This window comes from Canis lupus, chromosome X (genome assembly GCF_003254725.2).
Source record: "Canis lupus dingo isolate Sandy chromosome X, ASM325472v2, whole genome shotgun sequence".
NCBI lineage: Eukaryota > Metazoa > Chordata > Mammalia > Carnivora > Canidae > Canis > Canis lupus.
This window is the reverse complement of record NC_064281.1, coordinates 76,556,579-76,578,948: the sequence shown is the minus strand read 5'-3', so window position 1 is coordinate 76,578,948 and position 22,370 is coordinate 76,556,579. Positions and strand designations below refer to the sequence as shown.

At 43.4% G+C, this 22,370-nt stretch overlaps 3 protein-coding genes across 9 annotated transcripts in view; all 3 read right to left on the bottom strand.

Moving 5' to 3' along the window:
- The window catches only part of BHLHB9 (basic helix-loop-helix family member b9), a 106,724-nt gene that overhangs the window by 13,093 nt on the left and 71,261 nt on the right, over positions 1 to 22,370 (bottom strand). For 2 of the 7 annotated variants that reach the window (XM_049107295.1, XM_025431640.3), the window contains exons 1-2: positions 2,318 to 2,473; positions 2,083 to 2,240 (exon numbers count right to left, since the gene is read on the bottom strand). The exons of 2 other annotated variants lie outside the window; for them this stretch is intronic. The gene's annotated coding sequence lies outside the window, so the exon portion shown is untranslated. Of the gene's footprint in view, positions 1 to 2,082; positions 2,241 to 2,317; positions 2,474 to 9,647; positions 9,672 to 22,370 lie in introns of those variants that run through there. 3 more of the 7 variants (XM_049107297.1, XM_049107300.1, XM_035712114.2) reach the window with 3 other exon arrangements.
- Positions 4,525 to 7,454, bottom strand: GPRASP2 (G protein-coupled receptor associated sorting protein 2). The gene has a single exon (XM_049107294.1). It carries the CDS (start codon positions 7,444 to 7,446, stop codon positions 4,870 to 4,872), a length of 2,577 nt encoding a protein of 858 aa, XP_048963251.1. The 5' UTR covers positions 7,447 to 7,454; the 3' UTR covers positions 4,525 to 4,869.
- On the bottom strand, positions 7,632 to 11,026 carry LOC112649390 (uncharacterized). Its single transcript, XM_035712108.2, has 5 exons — positions 10,916 to 11,026; positions 9,481 to 9,663; positions 9,124 to 9,210; positions 8,497 to 8,564; positions 7,632 to 7,769 (listed from the first exon to the last, which is right to left on the bottom strand). Exons 1-5 carry the CDS (start codon positions 11,024 to 11,026, stop codon positions 7,640 to 7,642), a joined length of 579 nt encoding a protein of 192 aa, XP_035568001.2. The 3' UTR covers positions 7,632 to 7,639.

Below are 22,370 nucleotides of genomic sequence, written 5' to 3'. Positions count from 1 at the left end.
TAAAATCCAGCCCTCCTCCTCTCTCTGAGAATTCCAGCTTACTTAAAGTTCCAACTCTAGTCACAGGGTTGGTCCTACTGGTGACCAGCCCGCATCCTGATCCTATCTAGGGGCCCACCAAAAGTCACGTTATCATAACAAATACACTCCCATCATTCAAGAAATATGTAGGTTTCTTGAATCTCTGTGCCAGGAACCAGGGATAAAGGTTAAATATATTCTTTCTTATAGCACACTATGTTTGAGGTATTCTCTTTTGTCAAATTCTAAAAACACACAGACGGGAAAACAGAGCTTGAGGAGAAAGACTATAATCTGAACAATGGACCCAACGCTTATATTATCAGAGTTCTGGAAAGAGGGGGGAAGAGAATATTTGTTATTACCAAGCAGGCAAGAAGGAAGAGAGGAGGAGGTAGTGCCAGGCCTTGATCTCTGTAATTTTACCCCACATGCCCACTGCTCAATCCTAGCTTTTGAATGTAAACAGGATGGCCTGAAGTATTAACTTAGCATGGTTTCAACTCTACACTGAATATAAAATAAGGATATAACAGGGCTTGGGAAAACTCATTACTTCCTGGCAATGCCTTCTTAAACTGCATCTGTAGCCAGTGGATGCATCAAGGGAACCAAAATGTCAAGGATTTACCAAGGGCAGGTACCCAGGATGAGACCAAAAGAAAAGGCCCTAAGAAATGAGCAAAGAAAAAAAAAAAAAGAAATGAGCAAAGAACAAATCACAAGGAAGAGAACGAAGTGTCTACAAAGGGAAACATAGAGACCATCCATAAAATGGTTTCTGTCAGTGGTTCCCAGAAAAAACTGCCTCTGAGGCTCAGGACAGCAGGGGTAGGGAGCCTCAGATCAAATAGCAACTTCTGTGCTCCTCGATGGGAAGGAGCTGCTGCCTGGGGCTAAGATCCAAGGATCATCTTGGGAGTTAAGGAACTTGGTGGTACCCCAATAAGAAATTCCATGTAAAGGGCCTGAAGCATCTAGGTTCCTTCCTCCTGAGTCTGTTCCCCTTTCCCTTCCCTAGAGCTGATCAGATTGTGGTTCATTATATTCCTGCATCTTTTAGAACCTGGAACCTTGAAGTATAAGGCAGATGTAACCCTGCCTCTTTATCCTGCACCTTCCCCCAATCTTGATCTGGTCTCAGCCATCCTCAATGTCTGGAAGAAAGATAGGCAGTAGAGAGTGAGTGCCAACAGGCGAGAGGAAAGAAGCGTAGCTCACAGTTCCCATTATTGAGGAAATTTTTTTTCTGTACCTTTCAAGATTTGTCTAGCTGGAGTAAGAATCCAATTGATGATACAGATTAACAGGAGAAAATAAAATTTAACTTCACACATAGAGGGAACCCACATAAACATGAGATTCCAAAGACAGTCAAAAAAATGAGGCAAGTTTGTCATACCTAACTAAGAGAAAGGGTAGGGATTTGGGACTTCAAAGGGAAGGAACGCAATTCAAAACAGGAAAGAATTAAACTTTGGTAAACAAATGTTAGTGGGGCCATGCAGAAACAATGGGGCATAGAAAGGAATTTTAACACATACTTTACTAAATTCCTCCCTGTCAACCACCCCTAGTTGATATCATACTGTAGTTATCTATGGTGGTAGCTCTCTTCCTGGAGCAGGTTCTCAACCTAAATTCTTTTTAGGTAGTTGGTGGGGAAGGTCAAAGTTTCCTCCTCAATCTTTTGGGCCTCAATTATTTTCAGCTCTAAATAATCCGCATGCCCAAATGGCACATTTTGGGGCAGCTTGCCCTAGGCCCCAACACCATTCTCACAACCACTTTCCAGATCCAGCGCCTGAGTTCAGAAATTGTCACTTCACCATTTCCTCTCTCTGGGCTCCTCTGTAGCCACCTCCCTCCGTGTGTCCACCTCCCTCACCCACAATAGAAAGAGTCACACAGAGCTGGGCAGGGAGGCTAGGTGTGGGGGAGGGGTGTTCAGAGGGCAGGAGACAGCAGAGAGCAGGAGGGTCCCAGGCACTTCCGGCCCCCACACCTAATAGTCTCAGCCACCACCTGCCACGGATGCCATTTCCCCGGCCTCGCACCCACCTCCTCCAACAGCAACCGCTGCTTCTCTCCACGTCCGCCTCGCACAAGATGACTTCCTGCCTCTTGAGCTCCTGGGCGAAAGACTGAACCCGGCTAAGACGCTGGCAATAGGCTGACGGGCTGTGCCCTCTACCAACAAACGCTGTAATTCTGGTCGCCTGAGAAATTCGTTTCCAAGTTAGTGCAGCATGGAGGGACACCCAGGGACACCCACCCACCCACCACAACATCCTACCGCTCCTCTCAAATTGTAGTCTGTCACTCGTCAAGTGTATGTCCTTCCTGCCTTGTCCGCGCTGCACACCCCTGTGCTTGCCCAAGTGAGAGCGTGGTCACGTGACCCACCACCAGCCTCACGTGACCGCGCGGTCAGTCAGCTTGTCTGCCACAGCCCTGCAGCACGAATGGCGGACTCTTCTGACCCTGAGGTTGAGATGCTTGCTCGAAGAATCTGAAGCTCCGGTCCCTGGTGAAGATAGAGAGCTGAAGGCAGACTGGATTTGGAGCCAGAGCTGCCAGCCCTAATGCTAGACCTGGGCCTTGCTCTGTTAGGAGCACAGGGATGGTGAGGAATACTCGGTGAGGAGATTGGAGACGAAAGGATTTTTATTATTCTGTATGATACTCGGGCGACACATTAACACACACACACAGGCACACACACACACACACACACACACACACACACACACACACGCAGAATGTCTTGAAAAGTATTGATAAGCAAAACATTCAAACTCCAATGTCCACTACCAGGAAGACCCCTGTTAATGCTTGTGGTTTGTGAAGGTGGGCAAAACTGCCACTTTGCCCTACCTCGGTAGACCTTGCATACCAGAATCGGGTAGGAAAACAAAACCACTTTGCATGTTCAGAAAAATTATACAAAACTTGGCTAAAGACAGCACAGGTTACTGGCTATTATTCCAGTGCAGTGCTGGGCTTCGCTTTCTATTAAAGTTTTCAAAACGGAGAAGCTGATTTTAACTTGTAGACAATTTGTTTGTTACGGAAATGATTTATATTCGGTGGACAGATAACATCAATGGCTACAATGGATTTTCCTTAAAATATTAACTAGCTCTGTATTCAACTCAGCAATTTTATCCTAACATTTATTTTCTATGTATGAAATTTAATATACGTTTTGTTTATATTATATTCTGTATGTATACATATTCCCCTCAACCATTTTTCATATTCTTAGCATTTCCTTGTGTTGAAAAAAAATCATTCGCTTAATCATTTCTAAATTACAAGTTATAATTTTACCTTTTCAAAAATTAGCATACTTAGACAAAACAAATACCATTTTCACCATGTCTAAAAATATGTTTTCGAGAAGTCTGGATTCTCTCTCTAAACCAACCCTATTATTAACTTCTGGAATTCTTGCCTGAAGGTGTGGTATAATCTATTTATTATTGTGAAAATACACATAACCTAAAAATCATTTTAACCATTTTAAAATGTACAATTCAGTGGCATTAAGCATATTCACGATGCCATGCAATCATCACCACTATTTCTGGAATGTAATTGCCACTCTAAAACATTCCAACTTTTCTAAATGTTTTTATCCCTAAACATTCCTTTAACCCTTATAGCACAACCTTTTATGTAACTGTCTCCTTTCCAATATGTAATAACTTGAGGCACTAGATATATGCATATTAAAATTTAAAAAACCCTGTTTTAGTAATTTTTGCATATTCCCAGTGCTTGTCTCTGAAAATATTTTTAATATGGTGTATTTTATTCTAGAGTATAGAGTGTATGAAATTTCTAGACTTATTGAAACTACATAGAAATTGTCTACTTACATACAAGATTTTAAAATGGAATCTAATTTTCCATAGATATCACATTCTTCTGTTTCACTGGACATAAAAGCATCAGTGTCACTTCAGGACAATAAATAGATCATTTTTAAAACCATGGTGTTTCCTTACTACTTTCCTTGGACTAGGATCATCACAAAGGAAATCTTATTCCTGACTCCATTTAATTTGTGTTATTGTACTCTCTCATCTTTCATTCTTTGGGTGAAAGAGTGTGAGTTGGTACTAGTTGTAAAATGTGCAGATTTGCCTGACTTAGCTCTTTGAGCTGGCCTCATTTCAGCTGCATCCCTCACTAAACTTGCCTTACCTCTTCCAGATAGATAGGGTGCATCCTTGCTACTGGGACAGGCCTTCCAATTACACCTTTTCTTCACGTCACCACAGCTTACTTCTAAGAATGACCTTATCCTACACTTTAGTGACGAGTTTAAGTGGGTCCTTCTTCACTGAAGCATTTCTCAAATACCACAGCCTGCAGAAATCTCATTCTTAAACTCCAGGAATGGGATTTTTTCAATGAGGGTGTTTGTCATACTACTATTTATATTTGTAAGTGTGCATAATGTATCTGTACCTGGATTTCAAACTTAAGGGTCACTTCTTCCAATTTTCACATAGACCTTTATTGAAAACACAGACTTGAATAGAGAACCATATGTTTAAACAACAAATAGCAGGGTAGCTTGCACAGGTGACTCAGTTCATTGGAAGCTTAATACTGAAAAATATTGCAATCTGGACAGCAAGACAAATAACAAATATGTTTTCAGCTCTAATATTCATTTGGCATCCACAAAATGATCCAGCTCAAATTAAGAATTGAACAAAGTTAACATCAGCATTAAAATATAAAGTTACAACATAAACCAGACTCTGAAAACCAAAGCACTACTCAGGGCTCTTTGGGAACATAAGGCTGATCAAAGGCAGGTGGTTATTCATATTAGCTTTGTTGTCCCACCTCAGGATCATTTTGATTGTCTATTTGGACTTGTAGTTCCTTAGCTAACTTCTCAAATTCATGGAATGCAGAAATAAGCGGCTCAAGATTGAAATCCTCATCAATTAAGGACATAGTCCCATTTTTTATGATATTACTGATATTCTGAAACATCTTAATGACAATTTGAATATTATCATTTGTCTCTTCTATGTTAAAGAGACCCACAAATATCGATAGAGCTTTGGCACTGAATAGTTTTTTTGCCACAATAGGATTTTCAGACAAATTCAATAGCATTTTCAGAATGTGAAACTTCGTTCTTGCATTGCCTGTGGTTAATAAGGAGAGAAACCCAGACATATAATTGGCAACCAGTGTGTGATAGTCAGTAGTTATAGTGAGGTGTCTAAGCATCCGTAATCCAAGCAGCTGCTCAGGGGAACCCACATTATGAGCAAGGGTTTCCTCACACACTTGACATATGAATGTCTCAATCATGTTTAGATTTGGGTAAGGTGGAGCCATGTGAATCATATTTTCCAGGAAACTTGTCCTAACTCGGGACGAAGGATAATTAAGCAAGGTTTCAATAAGTGAGACAACACCTGAATCCCGAATAAAATCTCGAGTAAATTGAGAAGCACTTCTCATACCCATTGCAATTTTAGATATTTCATGAATAAAAGGATCCCGGATTTTGTCCATTAATAGGAGGAGTTCTTCAAACTCTCCAGTACCAATTTTAAGCTCACATTGTATGCAGCTGCAGGACCAACTCTCAGGCTCTGCACTCTCCCTGGCCTTAAGATGCTCCCGAATTTCTCTGACTGACCTGTAGGATGGATCATACTGAAATGGGAACTCAGGTTCAGTCTGATCAGGCTGAAGCAGAGATTCCTGCTCTTCCCCTTCTGAGGTAAATTCTGCATGCTTGGGCTTTCCCTCAAACATTTCAGAGAATACAGATGCTGCTTCTTCAGGAATTCTAAAGGAGCTTGGAGATGGGAAGCCAACTCCATGACAAGGACCAGGTTTGAATTCAACAGTGACCTCTTCCCAAGTTTGGGGCCTGGATGATGTCTTAAGTTCCTCCTCAGCTGAATGTCTGAATCTGGAATTAGCCTTGTATACAGGACTGGGATTTAGGTCAAAGCAGGCCTCATCCCTATCCCAGAACCAGGATCCAAATATGGCCTCTTCTTCAGACTCTGGCCTGGCCTCTTCTCTGGCCACAGCTCCCAAACTGGACTTTTCCTCAGTCCAGAACAAGGATCCACCAATGGCCCCCTCCTCCACCCCTGGTCTGGATTCACAGATGGCAGAAGCCCCAGCTTCCATACCAGCCTCTTTCTCTGCCCAGAACCAGGACCCAATAATTACTTCCTCTTCACACCTGGGCTCTTGTTTGACCCTGCCACTGTTATTAACATCTTTCTGGGCCCTGGGCTTCAAGATAGCATTAGGCTCTTCCTTGTCTCTGGTCCTAAATCTACTATTTGCCTCTTCTCCAGGCAAAAACCAAGACTCCTTATAGTACTCATCTTCAGACTCAGATTCAAAAAAGTCCTCTCTCTTTGTCCTGAGCTTGGACCTCATATTTGCCTCATCCTTGACTCTGGGCCTGAATAAGTTATTGGTATTTTCTCCAGCCCACAAGCAAAATGGGTTGCCAGACTCCTCTTCAGACCCAGACCAAGAATCAATATAGGGATCTTGCTTGGATCTGGGCTTGGATCTAGGGTTAGGCTGATGTTTAGCCCTGTGCCTGGACCTGGTATTGGCCTCTTCCCTGGGCCATGATCTGATACTGGCCTCTTCTCCGGCCCAGTAAGAAGACATTGTAGAGGTCTCATCTGCTGACCAGAATCCAGACTCATTAGAGGTTTCCTCTCTGGCCCGGGGCCTGGGATAGCACCAAGACCCCATATTAGCTTCCTCCCCTGTTCCAAACCAGGGTTGGATTCCTGTCTGAACCTGGGAGCCAGGAAATGTCTCAGTGTCCACATTGACCAGTTCCCTATCCACAGACAGGGCCAAAGGTTTAGCAACTGACCCAGAATCAGTACTGACAAGTGGCCACGCTACAGCATTGGTCTGGGCCAAGCTCTCTGTCTGTGACATTGCCTCTGCCCCAAACTCAGTCTGGGCCCAAGCTTGGGTTTCATCTTTGGGCCTTGCCCCAGGGATTGCCTTGGCCTCAGTCTTAGGACGTGCTCCCCCTACTGCCTTGGCTTCAGCTTTGGGCCTTGCCCCAGCCATTGCCTGGGACTCAGTTTTGGGTCTTGCCCCAGCCATTGCCTGGGACTCATTTTTGGGCCTTGCCCCAGACATTCCCTGTGATTCAGTTTTGGGTCTTGCCCCAGCCACTGCCTGCGATTCAGTTTTGGGCCTTGCCCCAGGCATTGACTTCGACTCGGTTTTGGGCCTTGCCCCAGACATTACCTGTGCCTGGGTCCTAACCTTGGGTCTGACCACCAATGGGACTTCATTCTCTCTTTCAGCCCCACCCCCAACCTCTTCTCCAGCCTTCTTTTCAGGCTTCGCCTGAGCAGAAGGTTCAATCTCAGCCCCAGTCATGGTGTAAGTTACAGAGGAGGCCCAGTTAAGTAACTCTATCCTAGTCTCAGCCTCTACCACAGACCTCTCACAGTTTTATATCTTCACACTGTTCTTTCAGTGATTCACGTAGTACAGTTGGAAACAAATGTTAGAATCAATCACCAGTCCAGCAGTCAATCAACTTCCTTCCGAAGCCTAGCCTCAGTCAATATCACAGACAAAATGCAGAAGAGGCACAACCAAGCTGGGGGATGGTGGATGTTCCTGGGTAGGTGCAGACCTGTTGAGGGTGGTGGTCAGCAGCAATTCCAGCACCACTAGAGCTGCCACTGGAGGTGTATCTAGGTAAAGAAAAATGACATGGGGCTTTGACTATCTTCCAATTGTATCACTCCATGCAGCGATTCACACAGAGAGACTGGACCTTGAGTGCTTAGTAAAACAGTTGAAAGTATTTCTGTCACCCTCACTTCACCCCACACATTAACCCCCAGAGTGGCCACATTATTTTGCCTGCTATGAAACAGGTGTGAGGTTAGTAGGAAAGGGGGTTGCCAACAGGAGAGGCTGAGGAGCCTGTAGGCTAGACCCTAATCACTCTTAGACCAGTGTTATCTCCACTTCCCCACCCAAATTTGTACCCACTCTCATACCACCTGCAGGGATATGGTGCAATTTCTTCCTCCTTACTTTCTTTCAGTGGTATTAAGCCCTATAGCAGAGAGAAGGCTGTCCTATAGAAATGTAAACATGCAGGAGAAAATGAACTCTGACTGCTTAGTTAACCGACACACTGATGCCTAATGTAAACATATCTCTGTTTAAAGTTCTAATTTGTCTAATTTTTCCTGTCTACTGGTCTCTGTTTTCAGGTCTTCTCCTCCAGTCACAACCTAATCCACACCTACCCCAAAATTCCTAATACCTCGTGCAGGAAATGGACAAGAGATGTGGCAATGTGCAAATCTGGCAGAGTAGACATGGATCAAACACATACAAGTGGATCAAAGACACCTGCTGTGATCTTGTTCTGAAACTATCCCCTGTATTGCTGTCCTTCACACCAACCTCCAGAGATTTGAGCCAGTCTCTTCCTCCTTCCCTTCCTTGCAGAAGTGAGCAGCTTTAAAGCAGGCCTAGGGACAAACAGATGAAAAAGCATGACACTCAGGAAACCATGGTAGCAAGTGAGCTCTGGATGAACCCACAAATACCAAGGATGGGAATCCAATATTGGTTTTTCAACAGAGTCCTCTTGGTAGAATATTCTAGTTTTACATAAGCTCTCCATTTCAGAGTTGCAGACAAGGACATCGCTTGACGTCACACTCTTCACATAGCTCCTTTCTCCAATTCTAAGGATTCACCACTAGGTGTACCACATCCCACTGCCTTGCGCAGCATAAATTGGGGGAAGGGTGCCCGCATATTCTAGAAAAAGGTTGTGCAGTGGCACTTGCAATTACTTCTTCTGTCTCACCCTCACCTCCTAGTCCATCTTTTCCTGCCACAAATTTTGGGTGGAGGTGAGGAAGGAAGACAAGGGAAGTGCTTAGAAAGCTAATACAAAGAAGAATTTTACAAGGTATTCCTGGATGCCTGACCTGTTCTGGTCGCAGTCACCCCACCCCGATTCGGGTCTCCACACTGTGGCTGCTGCCCACCGCCGCCCCCCGCCCCCAGCTCCACACACACCTCCAGAAATCCAGGCCATTGTCCTGCTCCTCCTTTTTCTGAAGCCTCTCCTTTACAGATGCACCCTGCGGGACGAAACCGCCAGACCTACCGCGCAGAGAGAAGACTTTGGCATCAATCAGCCGCCTGTGGTAAGGGACGGCACCCGCGGCGCGGGCCCAATAGGGCCCTTTCCAGAATCAGGGCCCGGAGTGGCCAACTCCACCCGCCACCCGCTCCCGCCAGCGGGGCACAGCGCTCGGACGCCGCCCCCCTCTCCCGCCCCGGCGGCTTCCCTGGGCGCCCCCCACCCCAGCACCCGCTCCGCCATTTCTTCCTCGGCAGCCTCCCCCCAGAGCTCTCCCCCGGCACAGGCACCGTCGAGGGCGGGTCGCGGGTCCCTGGAAAGGTGGCTGCGGAGTGGAGGGCGCAGTTCGTCTCCACAGGATCCGAGGGAGCCAGCCTCTCCGGCCAGCCCCGTGCCCTGGGCCCGGCCCGCGCGGGTCGTCGCCTCTCCTCGCCAGGGGTCCCGTGGCGCTGCGCACCTCTCTCAGGCACCAGCTACGACCGGGTCGCCTCCTCTTTGCCAGGCTGCCAGGGTCTGGGGTCCGGGAGGGCTGGAAGCGGGCGACAGTGGGGGCCTCCCCGCCTCCCCCACCCCACGACAGCCCCACTTGCCTTCACAGGCTCAAGGTGCCGGTCGTTGGGCTCCCCCTCCTCTCAGAGCTCCTCACCCGGATTCCCACCGCCTTGCGTGCGGCCACAATTGCAAAGAGGCGTCCCGCCCCCCCCCACCCCCCCCCGCGCTGCCGCACCAAACTGGGCAGGGGCTGCGCAGGATGCGGCACGAAACGCTCGCGGCGAGGGTGTCGGGAAGGGGGGCGGAGGGATACGGCACGAATGGGCTCGACGCCCCCTCCCCGGCCCACCCTAGTTCCGACCCAGAGGGGGCGGGGCCGGGAGGAGCCCCAGCCTAAGGGGCGAGCTCACAGCAGCCCGCCTCTGCAGACAGACCTCGGCGGCGACCACCCCCTCACTGCTGGCACCGCGATATGTGGGACCGGGGGACCGTTAGCGGTGGGGGCTAGCATCGAGAGACCGGGGGTGAGGGGGACGGGGGGGGGGAAGGGCGGAGAAAGTGCGCTGCAGGCAGCAGCGGATGGATATCAACCGCCCCTCGGTGTGGGAGAGCCCCCAGACTGCTCACCGTCTGCCTGCCCCCCTCCCCCATTCCGTCCGCCACCCTCACTCGAGGCTGGTGGGCGAGGGGCTGTCAGGACAGCAGGCTGCAAGGGGAGAGACGACCTAAGCCCAGACTGCCCCGGAGGTCCTGGGGTGGCCCTTTCCTTCATTGCTTCGCGGGGCCACGGAAGGGAGGAAGGTGGGCGGGGGTTCCCATGGAGGCCTCACCACTGCGCCTTTTCTAATGGAAGGCGATCTACACACCTGTAACCTGAGCAAACCAACCACTGCTCTGCGCCCATTCTTTCTGCCACACTGCTGTTTTCCCCGCCTCATTCAAACCGGTAACATGGACGGGATGAGCACTGGGTGTTATTCTGTATGTTGGTAAATTGAACACCAATAAAAAATTAATTTATTAAAAAAAAAAAAAAAACGGTAACATGCTTTGCCATTTCGCGGTCCTCACAGTTAGTTGCCCAAGAAGGAGGGCCGTTTTTTTCCCTATCAGGACCCGCACTGGGTCATACGATCTTTCCTGTCTGTTGCCCCCGTGGCCCGGTGCCGGGCTGGTCCTGGCTCCTCTTCAACTGGGCTATCAAGTCTCTTGCAGTCCCATCCAAGCTCTCACGATCTTCGGCAGTGTGGAAATGTGGCAGGGATTAGAACCAGCTTGGATCTCAGCCACTTGCCATACACACCTGTCTAGTTTCCCCAGCCACACTTTGGAGGAAGGCGTCATCCTGTACCTACTGCCCCAAGACAGAAGCCTGGTGGTTCTTGAATCCTCTCATTTCTTTACCTTTACATCCTTCCTGTCGTCTTGAGCCCTTCCTTTCTGTGCTCCATGGCACAAACAGAGCAACATGTTTAGGCTCCACTGTGGTTGAGCACAAACCTGCTGGTGCCCATTTTAAACCCAATTAAATGGCACTTTCACTGTGATAGGCTGAATAAAGGTCCCTCAATGACGTCCATATCCTATTTTCCAGAACCTGTAAATATGTGATGTCACAGGGCAAAGGAGAAGTAAGATTGTTGGCGAAATTAAGATTACTAATCAGCTGAATTTAAAATAAAAATATGCTGGGTCTCTTCCTGGCCAGTGTAATTACAAAGGTACTTCAGATGTGGAAGAAGTAGGCAGAAGGGTCAGTGTCACAGTGAAGTAGAAAGAGAAAGCATTGCTGGCTTTGAAGATGAAACAAAACCAAGGCCCAAGGAATGCAGGTAGCTTCCTGATGCTAGAAAAGGCAAAAGCATTTCAGAGAAATGAATCCTGGCCATCGCCTTCATTTCAGACCAGTGAGATCCTTGTTGTTTTCCCAACATCCAGGACTGTAAGATAATACTTTTGTGTTATTTTAAGCTGCCAAGAATGTAGTAATGTGTTGACAACAGCAGTAGGAACTGAATTTACTCACCATGTTGATAAAGTCCATTCCCCTTGACTTACTTTACTTAGCCTTGAACCCCTGGGAAGATCACCTTGGGGGCTCATCTCTTACCCCTATAACCACCCTCTCCAGCAACCCCCGTCTCTATTTTCTAAAGAAGAGATTTTTGCAGTGGCCTTTGAGGTTTATCTTGAAGAAAGTCCCCATTTGCTGAAAATCACTGATGTTTTTGAGGATGAAAAGGGAACCATATTCTTTCCAGGAATTTTCAGATATTTTAATTTCATTCCAGGAATTTTCAGATATTTTCATTTCAAGTTTTGTTTTTAAGCATTTATTATAACTGTGCAATATTTAGGTGATAAAAATATCTGGAGATGATTCTATACAGTATCTGGACTGACAGTGGATATCAATTATCAGAGGAGGGCTTCTTTTTACTGTGCTGTTTAAATGGCTTTAGTTGAATTGTGGATCATTTTTTTCTTTGTTCCATAGCATACCCTCTTGGTTGAATGCCAGGCTTGAAGAAGGGAGTCTGAGCTCTGCTGGGATCTGTGGGTGTGTGTGAAGGTCTTTACCTCCCTGAACTGTTCTTTCACTTTCTTAAAGTCTCTGGTGCCTTTCATTAATTCAAGAAATACAAATGAATACTTTTATCTTAGGCACTGGAATCAGAGTAGAAACAATCGTGAAAGAAATCCCTGTTCTTGTGGACGCTACCTTTACTTATGGTTTCAGTCTCATCCTAAACGTTTACAGATATAGTCAAAATCATCCTGGCACAAGCTCCTCTGATAATTATGGATGTGGTAGAATCTTGATTCCAAAATCTTTCTGACAGAGGGATGGATCTATCAATAGCTGAGAGATTTTGTTGTAAGACTTTAAAATACTTGTTGAACAATTTATTGTGAATTTATTTAGAGAACAGGCACTATTATTCATTAACATTTCTTGAACTGAGAAAGGCCCTATTTTAAAATCTTCAAGTGTATTAACTTATAACAATAGTGGGATATTACCAAAATATACTATTAGAACCTTCATGTAACAGGTGAGGATACCAACTCAAATAGATTAAATTTCACCTTTAAAGTCAGAAAGAAAAATGATTAAAAGATTAAGGGATACTGACCTATGTCTACCTGTTAAGCAATATTTAGTTCATCCTACAATGGATTACAGTCTAACAGATTGCAACAGCCATGGTTCCACTATCACTGACTGCACTAGTACCTGTGTCACCCTGACACCCCTGAAATCTAAATCTCAGATTCAAATAATCCCCAATTGTTAAGCCTGAGATATAGAAGCAGCTGTGCTGATTAATCATAACTACATCTCTGCCCCCAGCCCTACCCCCTACTTCCCACAAACATGCGTGTGAACTTTCACAGTGGCATACACCTTGCCTGGGGACCAGGCATGATCTATTCCTTGTCTATCTCAATCATCATGGACACAGATCTTTTTTTTTTTGTTCTTGTTTTTCACTTAGCTTATTTTGGCTCTTTTTTTTTTCCCGTTAGAATCAGTTTGCTGATATCCACAAAATAACTTGTAGCATTTTGAGTGGTATTGCATTTAATCTATAGATTAAGATGGGAAGACCTGACATCTTGAAAATCTTGAGCTGTCCTATTCATCCTCATGGAATATCTTTCTACTTATTTAGATCTTTGATTTCTTTCATGGGTGTTTTGCAGTTTTCCTCATAGAGATTTTATACATATTTTTGCAGATTTTTACCTAAATATTTAATGTTGGTACTAATATAAATGGTATTGTGTTTTTAATTACAAATTCCAATTTTTCTTTGCTGGTATATAAGAAAAAATAGAAATTTGCGTATTAACCGTGTATCCTGCAAAATTGCTAATTGCTCATTAGTTCCAGGGCTTTTTTGTGGATTGAGATATTCTATAGACAATCGTGTCATCTGTGAACAACTACAGTTTTAATTCTTCCTTCCCTGTCAGTCTACCTTTATCTCCTTTTTTTCTCCTATTGCATTAGCTAGGACTTCCAGTTTTATATTAAACAAGAATAGTGAGTGGGGATATCCTTTCTTTGTACCTGATCTTAGCATCTTACCCTTATGTTAGCTGTAAATTTCTGTAGAGACTCCTTATTAAGTTTAGAGAATTTTTTTCTATTCCTAGTTTTCTGAGTTTTTATCATGAATGGGTGTTGAATTTTGCCAAATGCTTTTTCTGCTCTATTGACATGATCATATCATTTTTCTTCTTTAATATTTGATGTGATTGATTATATTAATTGATTTGCACGTTGAACAGTTTTGCATACTTGGAATACATTCTACTAGGTTGTAGTGTATATTCTTTTTATACATTGTTGGGGCTTATTGGCTAATATTTTGTGAGGATTTTTACATCTGTCTGCATGAAATATATTGCTCTGTAGTTTTCTCTTTTTGTAATATATTTGCCTGGTTTTAGTATTAGTCTGTAGTTTTCTCTTTTTGTAATGTATTTGCCTGGTTTTAGTATTAGGATAATGCCAGTCTCCGAATTTTGGGGGGAATTATTCCCTCAGCTTCTATTTTCTTTGAGAGATTAGATAAAATTGGTATAATTAGTTATTTAAATGTTTTGTAGGATTCACCAGTGACCCTGAGCCTGGTGCTTTCTCTTTTGGAAGGTTAAGCATTGATTCAACTTCTTTAATAGTTATAGGTTAATGCAGATTATCTATTTATACTATTTATATTTGTTTTAGTTTTGGTAGATTGTCTTTTAAGGAATTGTTGCAATTCTGTGTTATTAATGTTTTGGACAAAGTTGTTCATACTATTCCTTTATTATCCTTTTAATGTCCATAGAAATATTTCTAGTATCCACAATTTGTGTTTTTCTCTTTCCCCTTAAACTACCTAGTGACTTATAAATGTTAATAATCTTTTAAAGAACCAGGTTTTGGTTTTATTGAGTTTCTCTATTGATTTCCTGTTTACATTTTGTTGATTTTTCTGCTCTAATTTTTATTATCTTTTTTCCTTCTGATTAATTTGGCTTTAATTTGCTTTTCATTCTTTAGTTGCCTAAGGTGGAAGCTTCAATTATTGATTTTTAGATCTTTTTTATTTTTTAATATATTCGGTCATTGCTATAAAATTTCTCTGTAAGCACTGTCTTGCATCTCACAGATTTGATAAATTGTATTTTCATAATGTTTTTTCGAAATATTTTAGTTTCCCTTAGGAGTTCTCTGACCTGAGTGTTATTCAGAAGTGTGCTGGTTAATCTCCCGGTATTTTAGGGTTTTATAGTTATTTTTCTGTAATTTATTTCTAGTCTAATTCCACTGTGATCTGAGACCATAGTTTGTTTTTTATTAAAGATTTATTTATTTATTTATTTATTTATTTATTTATTTATTTATTTATTCATGAGAAACACACACAGAGAGAGAGATAGGCAGAGACACAGACAGAGGGAGAAGCAGGCTCCACGCAAGGAGCCCAATGTGGGACTCGATCCCAGGTCTCCAGGATCACACCCTGGGCTGCAGGCGGCGCTAAACTGCTGCGCCACCGGGGCTGCCCTGAGACCATAGTTTAAATGATGTATGTTCTTTAAACATTTTTAAGAAGTATCTTATTTATTCATTTGAGAGAGAGTGAGAGAGAGAACATGAGTTGAGAGGAGAGAGGCAGAGAGAGAAGAAACAGACTCCCCACTGAGCAGGGAGCCTGCCACTGGGCTTGATCCCAGGACCCTGGGATCATGACCTGAGGCCAAGGCAAGCACTTAACTGAGTGATCCACATGGGCACCCCTTTTAAAAATGTGAAGGTGTGTTTTATGTCCAGGATATGATCTATCTTGCTGAATGTTCCAGGTGAGCTTGAGAAGAATGTGTATTCTGCTGCTTCAGATGAAGTATTTTATAAATGTTAATTAGATCCTTTTGATTGATGGTGCTGTTAAGCTCAAGTTGGTTTTTACTGATTTTATACCTACTGAAATCTGTCAATTTCTGATAGAGGGGTATTGAAGTCTCTACCTATAATAGTGGATTTGTTTATTTTTTCCTCACAATTCTATCAGTTTTGCCTCACATATTTCTGCACTCTGTTGTTAGATGCATATACAGTAAATATTGTTATGTCTTCTTTGACAATTGAGCTTCTTATCCTTATGTATTATCCACCCCCCTTATCCTGGTAAGGTTTCATGCTCTGAATTCTGCTTTGTCTGAAATTAATAGAGCTACCCCAGCTTTCATTTGTTTAATATTAGCATAGTATTTCTTTTTCCATCCCTTTATTTTTAATTTACCCATGTCTTTATATTTAAAGTGTGTTTCTTTTAGGCTACATGTAACAGTATTTTATTTTTTTAACTTACCCTGACAGTCTCTTTCAGTTGGTGTATTTAGACCGTTGACATCTAAAGTGATCAAGTGATCATTGATATAGTTGGATTAATAGATATTAAATTAAATACATGTTTATTCCTGTTTCCTATGTTGCCTTTAGTCTTCATTTCTTTTCTCTTTTTCTGTCTTCTCTATTTTATATGATATCATCTCTCTTCTCTTAGCATATCAACAATATTTGTTTTTATTTTGTTTTAGTGGTTGCCCTAGAGTTTGCAATATACATTTACAATATATCCAAATTCACTTTCAGTTAACACTGTACAGCTTCACAAGTAGTGCATGAACTTTATAACAGAGTATTTCCAATTCCTCTCTGTCATCCCTTATAACATTGCTGTCATTCATTTTACTTGTCTATAAGCTGTAATCACCACACATACTTTTGATACTATTTTGAACAATCTGTTATCTGTTAAGTCAATTAAGAATAAAAAGAATATTTCATTTTATCTTAATTTATTCCTTTTCTAATACTATTTAAAAATATATAGAGAGATCTGAGTTTCTGACCTATATAATTGTCCTTCTCACTGAAGAATTTTGATTAACATCTACTGGAGACAAATTCTCTCTCTCTCTCTCTCTCTCTCTCTCTCTCTCTCCTCATTTGTCTGAGAATGTCTTTATTTTTCCATCATGTTGGAAGAATAGGCTTCCAGATACATAATTCTAGGTTGGTGGATATTTTCCTCCAACACTTTAAATATTTCGCTTCATCTTCTTAAGCTTGCAAGGTTTCTGGAGAGAAATCTGATGTAATTCTTACCCTGTTCATCTCTATACGTAATGTGGTTGTGTCTCTGTTTTGTTTTTCATTTTTTAATATTTTCTCTTTGTCTTTGATATCCCACCATTTTTTTTAGAGATAGCCCTAGCGGGGAGGTGGGGGTAGGGGCAGAGGGAGAGGGAGAGAATCTTAAACAGGCTCCATGCCCAAGACAGAATCTGATGCAGAGCTTGATCTGATGACCCTCTGATCATTACCTGAGCTGAAATCAAGAGTCAAATGCTAAACTGCCTGAGCCACCCAGGCACCCCAGATATTCCTCCATTTGAATATGATATGCACAGGTATATATTTTCTAGTTTTTATCCTAATTTATGTTTTCTAAACTTCCTAGATCTGTGGTTTGGACTGTGCCATTAATTTTGGAAAATTCGGGGGAGGAGGGGCAAGATGGCGGAAGAGTAGGGTCCCCAAGTCACCTGTCCCCACCAAATTACCTAGATAAACTTCAAATCATCCTGAAAATCTACGAATTTGGCCTGAGATTTAAAGAGAGAACAGCTGGAATGCTACAGTGAGAAGAGTTCGTGCTTCTATCAAGGTAAGAAGACGGGGGGAAAAAAAGAAACAAAAGGCATCCAAGGGGGAGGGGCCCTGCGAGGAGCCAGGCGAAGGCCGGGGCAAGTGTCCCCAGGACAGGAGAGCCCCATCTCGGAGAAGCAGGAGCTGCACCAACCGTCCCGGGCTGAAAGGCGCCCGCAGGGAGTTAGAGCAGGACCCTAGGAGGGCGGGGATGCCCTCAGGCTTCCTGGGACACTAACAGAGCAACTGCGCCCGGGGAGAGTGCGCCGAGCTCCCTAAAGGGCTGCAGCGCATGGCGGGGCCTGGGAGCAGCTCGGAGTCAAGGCGGCTCTGGCAGAGGAAGTGGCTCCATGCAGAGGGGGCTGAGTGGCCCTGAGAGCAGCTCGGAGGGCCTCGGGCGGCGGCTCCGCGGAGAGGCGGCTGCGCAGCCAGAGCGCGAATCCAACAGCGCAGGCCCGGGAGCACTGGGCACCGGGGACACAGTCCAGGATCCGGCCTCCCCCCGGGACAGGCAGAGGCTGGGAGGGCACAGGACGACAAAGACACTCCTGCCCCGAGCTGAGCAGATCAGCAGCCCCGCCCCCGGAGCCTCCAGGCCCCTGTAGGCTGAGAGCTCCGTAGTTACTGTGGGAGCTGAATCCAGGTTTCCAGAGCTGCCGCAGCCACTGGGGTTGTTCCTCCTGGGGTCTCACGGGGTAAACAACCCCCACTGAGCCCTGCACCAGGCAGGGGGCAGAGCAGCTCCCCCAAGTGCTAACACCTGAAAATCAGCACAACAGGCCCCTCCCCCGGAAGACCAGCTAGAAAGACAAGTTCCAGTGAAAGTCAAGGGACTTAAGGTATACAGAAAACGAAAATACTCCCCCGTGTTTTTTTTTCTTTTTGATTACTGTTTGCTTCCCCCATCCTTTTTTTTTTACCTTTCTTTCTTTTTCTTTCTCTTTTTCTTCTTTTTTTCTTTTCTTCTTTTTTCTTTTTCTCTTTTCTTTCCTTCTTTCTCTCCTCTCTTTTTCTCCTTATCCCAATACAACTTGTTTTTGGCCACTCTGCACTGAGCAAAATGACTAGAAGGAAAACCTCACCTCAAAAGAAAGAATCAGAAACAGTCCTCTCTCCCACAGAGTTACAAAATTTGGATTACAATTCAATGTCAGGAAGCCAATTCAGAAGCACTATTATAAAGCTACTGGTGGCTCTAGAAAAAAGCATAAAGGACTCAGGAGACTTCATGATGGCAGAATTTAGATCTAATCAGGCAGAAATTAAAAAATCAATTGAATGAGATGCATTCCAAACTAGAAGTCCCAACGACGAGGGTTAACGAGGTGGAAGAACGAGTGAGTGACATAGAAGACAAGTTGATGGCAAAGAGGGAAACTGAGGAAAAAAGAGACAATTAAAAGACCATGAAGGCAGATTAAGGGAAATAAACGACAGCCTGAGGAAGAAAAACCTACGTTTAATTGGGGTTCCCGAGGGCGCAGAAAGGGCCAGAGGGCCAGAATATGTATTTGAACGAATCCTAGCTGAAAACTTTCCTAATCTGGGAAGGGAAACAGGCATTCAGATCCAGGAAATAGAGAGATCCCCCCTAAAATCAATGAAAACCGTTCAACACCTCGACATTTAATAGTGAAGCCTGCAAATTCCAAAGATAAAGAGAAGATCCTTAAAGCAGCAAAAGACAAGAAATCCCTGACTTTTATGGGGAGGAGTATTAGAGTAACAGCAGACCTCTCCACAGAGACCTGGCAGGCCAGAAAGGGCTGCCAGGATATATTCAGGGTCCTAAATGAGAAGAACATGCAACCAAGAAAACTTTATTCAGCAAGGCTCTCATTCAAAATGGAAGGAGAGATAAAGAGCTTCCAAGACAGGCAGGAACTGAAAGAATATGTGACCTCCAAACCAGCTCTGCAAGAAATTTTAAGGGGGACTCTTAAAATTCCCCTTTAAGAAGAAGTTCAGTGGAACAATCCACAAAAATAAGGACTGAATAGATATCATGATGATACTAAACTCATATCTGTCAATAGTAACTCTGTATGTGAACGGGCTTAATGACCCCATCAAAAGGCGCAGGGTTTCAGACTGGATAAAAAAGCAGGACCCATCTATTTGCTGTCTACAAGAGACTCGTTTTAGACAGAAGGACACCTACAGCCTGAAAATAAAAGGTTGGAGAACCATTTACCATTCAAATGGTCCTCAAAAGAAAGCAGGGGTAGCCATCCTTATATCAGATGAACTAAAATTTACCCCGAAGACTGTAGTGAGAGATGAAGAGGGACACTATATCATACTTAAAGGATCTATCCAACAAGAGGACTTAACAATCCTCAATATATATGCCCCGAATGTGGGAGCTGCCAAATATTTAAATCAATTAATAACCAAAGTGAAGAAATACTTAGATAATAATACAGTTATACTTGGTGACTTCAATCTAGCTCTTTCTATACTCGATAGGTCTTCTAAGCACAACATCTCCAAAGAAACGAGAGCTTTAAATGATACACTGGACCAGATGGATTTCACAGATATATACAGAACTTTACATCCAAACGCAACTGAATACACATTCTTCTCAAGCGCACATGGAACTTTCTCCAGAATAGACCACATACTGGGTCACAAATCGGGTCTCAACAGATACCAAAAGATTGGGATCGTCCCCTGCATAGTCTCAGACCATAATGCCTTGAAATTAGAACTAAATCACAACAAGAAGTTTGGAAGGACCTCAAACACGTGGAGGTTAAGGACCATCCTGCTAAGAGATGAAAGGGTCAACCAGGAAATTAAGGAAGAATTAAAAAGATTCATGGAAACTAATGAGAATGAAGATACAACCGTTCAAAATCTTTGGGATGCAGCAAAAGCAGTCCTAAGGGGGAAATACATCGCAATACAAGCATCCATTCAAAAACTGGAAAGAAATAAATGGTGCTGGGAAAATTGGACATCCACATGCAGAAGAATGAAACTAGACAACTCTCTTTCACCATACACAAAGATAAACTCAAAATGGATGAAAGATCTAAATGTGAGACAAGATTCCATCAAAATCCTAGAGAAGAACACAGGCAACACCCTTTTTGAACTCGGCCATAGTAACTTCTTGCAAGATACATCCACGAAGGCAAAAGAAACAAAAGCAAAAATGAACTATTGGGACTTCATCAAGATAAGAAGCTTTTGCACAGCAAAGGATACAGTCAACAAAACTCAAAGACAACCTACAGAATGGGAGAAGATATTTGCAAATGACCTATCAGATAAAGGGCTAGTTTCCAAGATCTATAAAGAACTTATCCAACTCAACAGCAAAGAAACAAACAATCCAATCATGAAATGGGCAAAAGACATGAACAGAAATCTCACAGAGGAAGACATAGACATGGCCAACATGCATATGAGAAAATGCTCTGCATCACTTGCCATCAGGGAAATACAAATCAAAACCACAATGAGATACCATCTCACACCAGTGAGAACAAGGCAGGAAACAACAAATGTTGGAGAGGATGCGGAGAAAAGGGAACCCTCATACACTGTTGGTGGGAATGTGAACTGGTGCAGCCACTCTGGAAAACTGTGTGGAGGTTCCTCAAACAGTTAAAAATATACCTTCCCTACGACCCAGCAATTGCACTGTTGGGGATTTACCCCAAAGATACAAATGCAATGAAATGCCGGGACACCTGCACCCCGATGTTTATAGCAGCAATGGCCACAATAGCAAAACTGTGGAAGGAGCCTCGGTGTCCAACGAAAGATGAATGGATAAAGAAGATGTGGTTTATGTATACAATGGAATATTACTCAGCTATTAGAAATGACAAATACCCACCATTTGCTTCAATGTGGATGGAACTGGAGGGTATTATGCTGAGTGAAGTAAGTCAGTCGGAGAAGGACAAACATTATATGTTCTCATTCATTTGGGGAATATAAATAATAGTGAAAGGGAATATAAGGGAAGGGGTAGAAATGTGTGGGAAATATCAGAAAGGGAGACAGAACGTAAAGACTGCTAACTCTGGTAAACGAACTAGGGGTGGTGGAAGGGGAGGAGGGCAGGGGGTGGGAGTGAATGGGTGACGGGCACTGGGGGTTATTCTGTATGTTAGTAAATTGAACACCAATAAAAAAATAAATTAAAAAAAAAAAAAAAAAAAAAAAAAAAAGATCTCAAATGCAAAAGCTAACCTTACACATAAAGGAGCTAGAGAAAAAACAGCAGATGGATCCTACACCCAGGAGAAGACGAGAGTTAATAAAGATTCGAGCAGAACTCAACGAAATGGAGACCAGAAGAACTGTGGAACAGATCAACAAACAGATCAACAAACCAGATGGTTCTTTGAAAGAATTAATAAGATAGATAAACCATTAGCCAGCCTTATTAAAAAGAAGAGAGAGAAGATTCAAATTAATAAAATCATGAATGAGAAAGGAGAGATCACCTCCAACACCAAGGAAATACAAACGATTTTAAAAGCATATTATGAACAGCTATACGCCAATAAATTAGGCAATCTAGAAGAAATGGACGCATTTCTGGAAAGCCACAAACTACCAAAACTGGAACAGGAAGAAATAGAAAACCTGGCCAGGCCAATAACCAGGGAGGAAATTGAAGCAGTCTTTAAAAACCTCCCAAGACACAGAAGTCCAGGGCCAGATGGCTTCCCAGGGGAATTCTATCAAACGTTTAAAGAAGAAACCAACCTATTCTACTAAAGCTGTTTGGAAAGATGGAGTACTTCCAAATTCGTTCTATGAGGCCAACATCACCTTAATTCCAAAACCAGACAAAGACCCCATCAAAAAGGAGAATTTCTCTATGAAGTGGGCAAAAGACATGAAGAGAAATCTCACAGAGGAAGACATAGACATGGCCAACATGCATATGAGAAAATGCTCCTCATCACTTGCGATCAGGGAAATACAAATCAAAACCACAATGAG

Excerpts from the sequence above, each read along its gene's own strand:
- GPRASP2 (XM_049107294.1), bottom strand. The coding sequence starts at position 7,446 with ATGACTGGGGCTGAGATTGAACCTTCTGCTCAGGCGAAGCCTGAAAAG.
- LOC112649390 (XM_035712108.2), bottom strand. The coding sequence starts at position 11,026 with ATGACGCCTTCCTCCAAAGTGTGGCTGGGGAAACTAGACAGGTGTGTA. Across the intron at positions 9,664-10,915 it reads TTTCCACACTGCCGAAGATC|CTGGTGCCTGAGAGAGGTGC; the intron begins GTGAGAGCTTGG and ends ACCCGGTCGTAG. Across the intron at positions 8,565-9,123 it reads AATGGCCTGGATTTCTGGAG|GCCTGCTTTAAAGCTGCTCA; the intron begins GTGTGTGTGGAG and ends GTTTGTCCCTAG.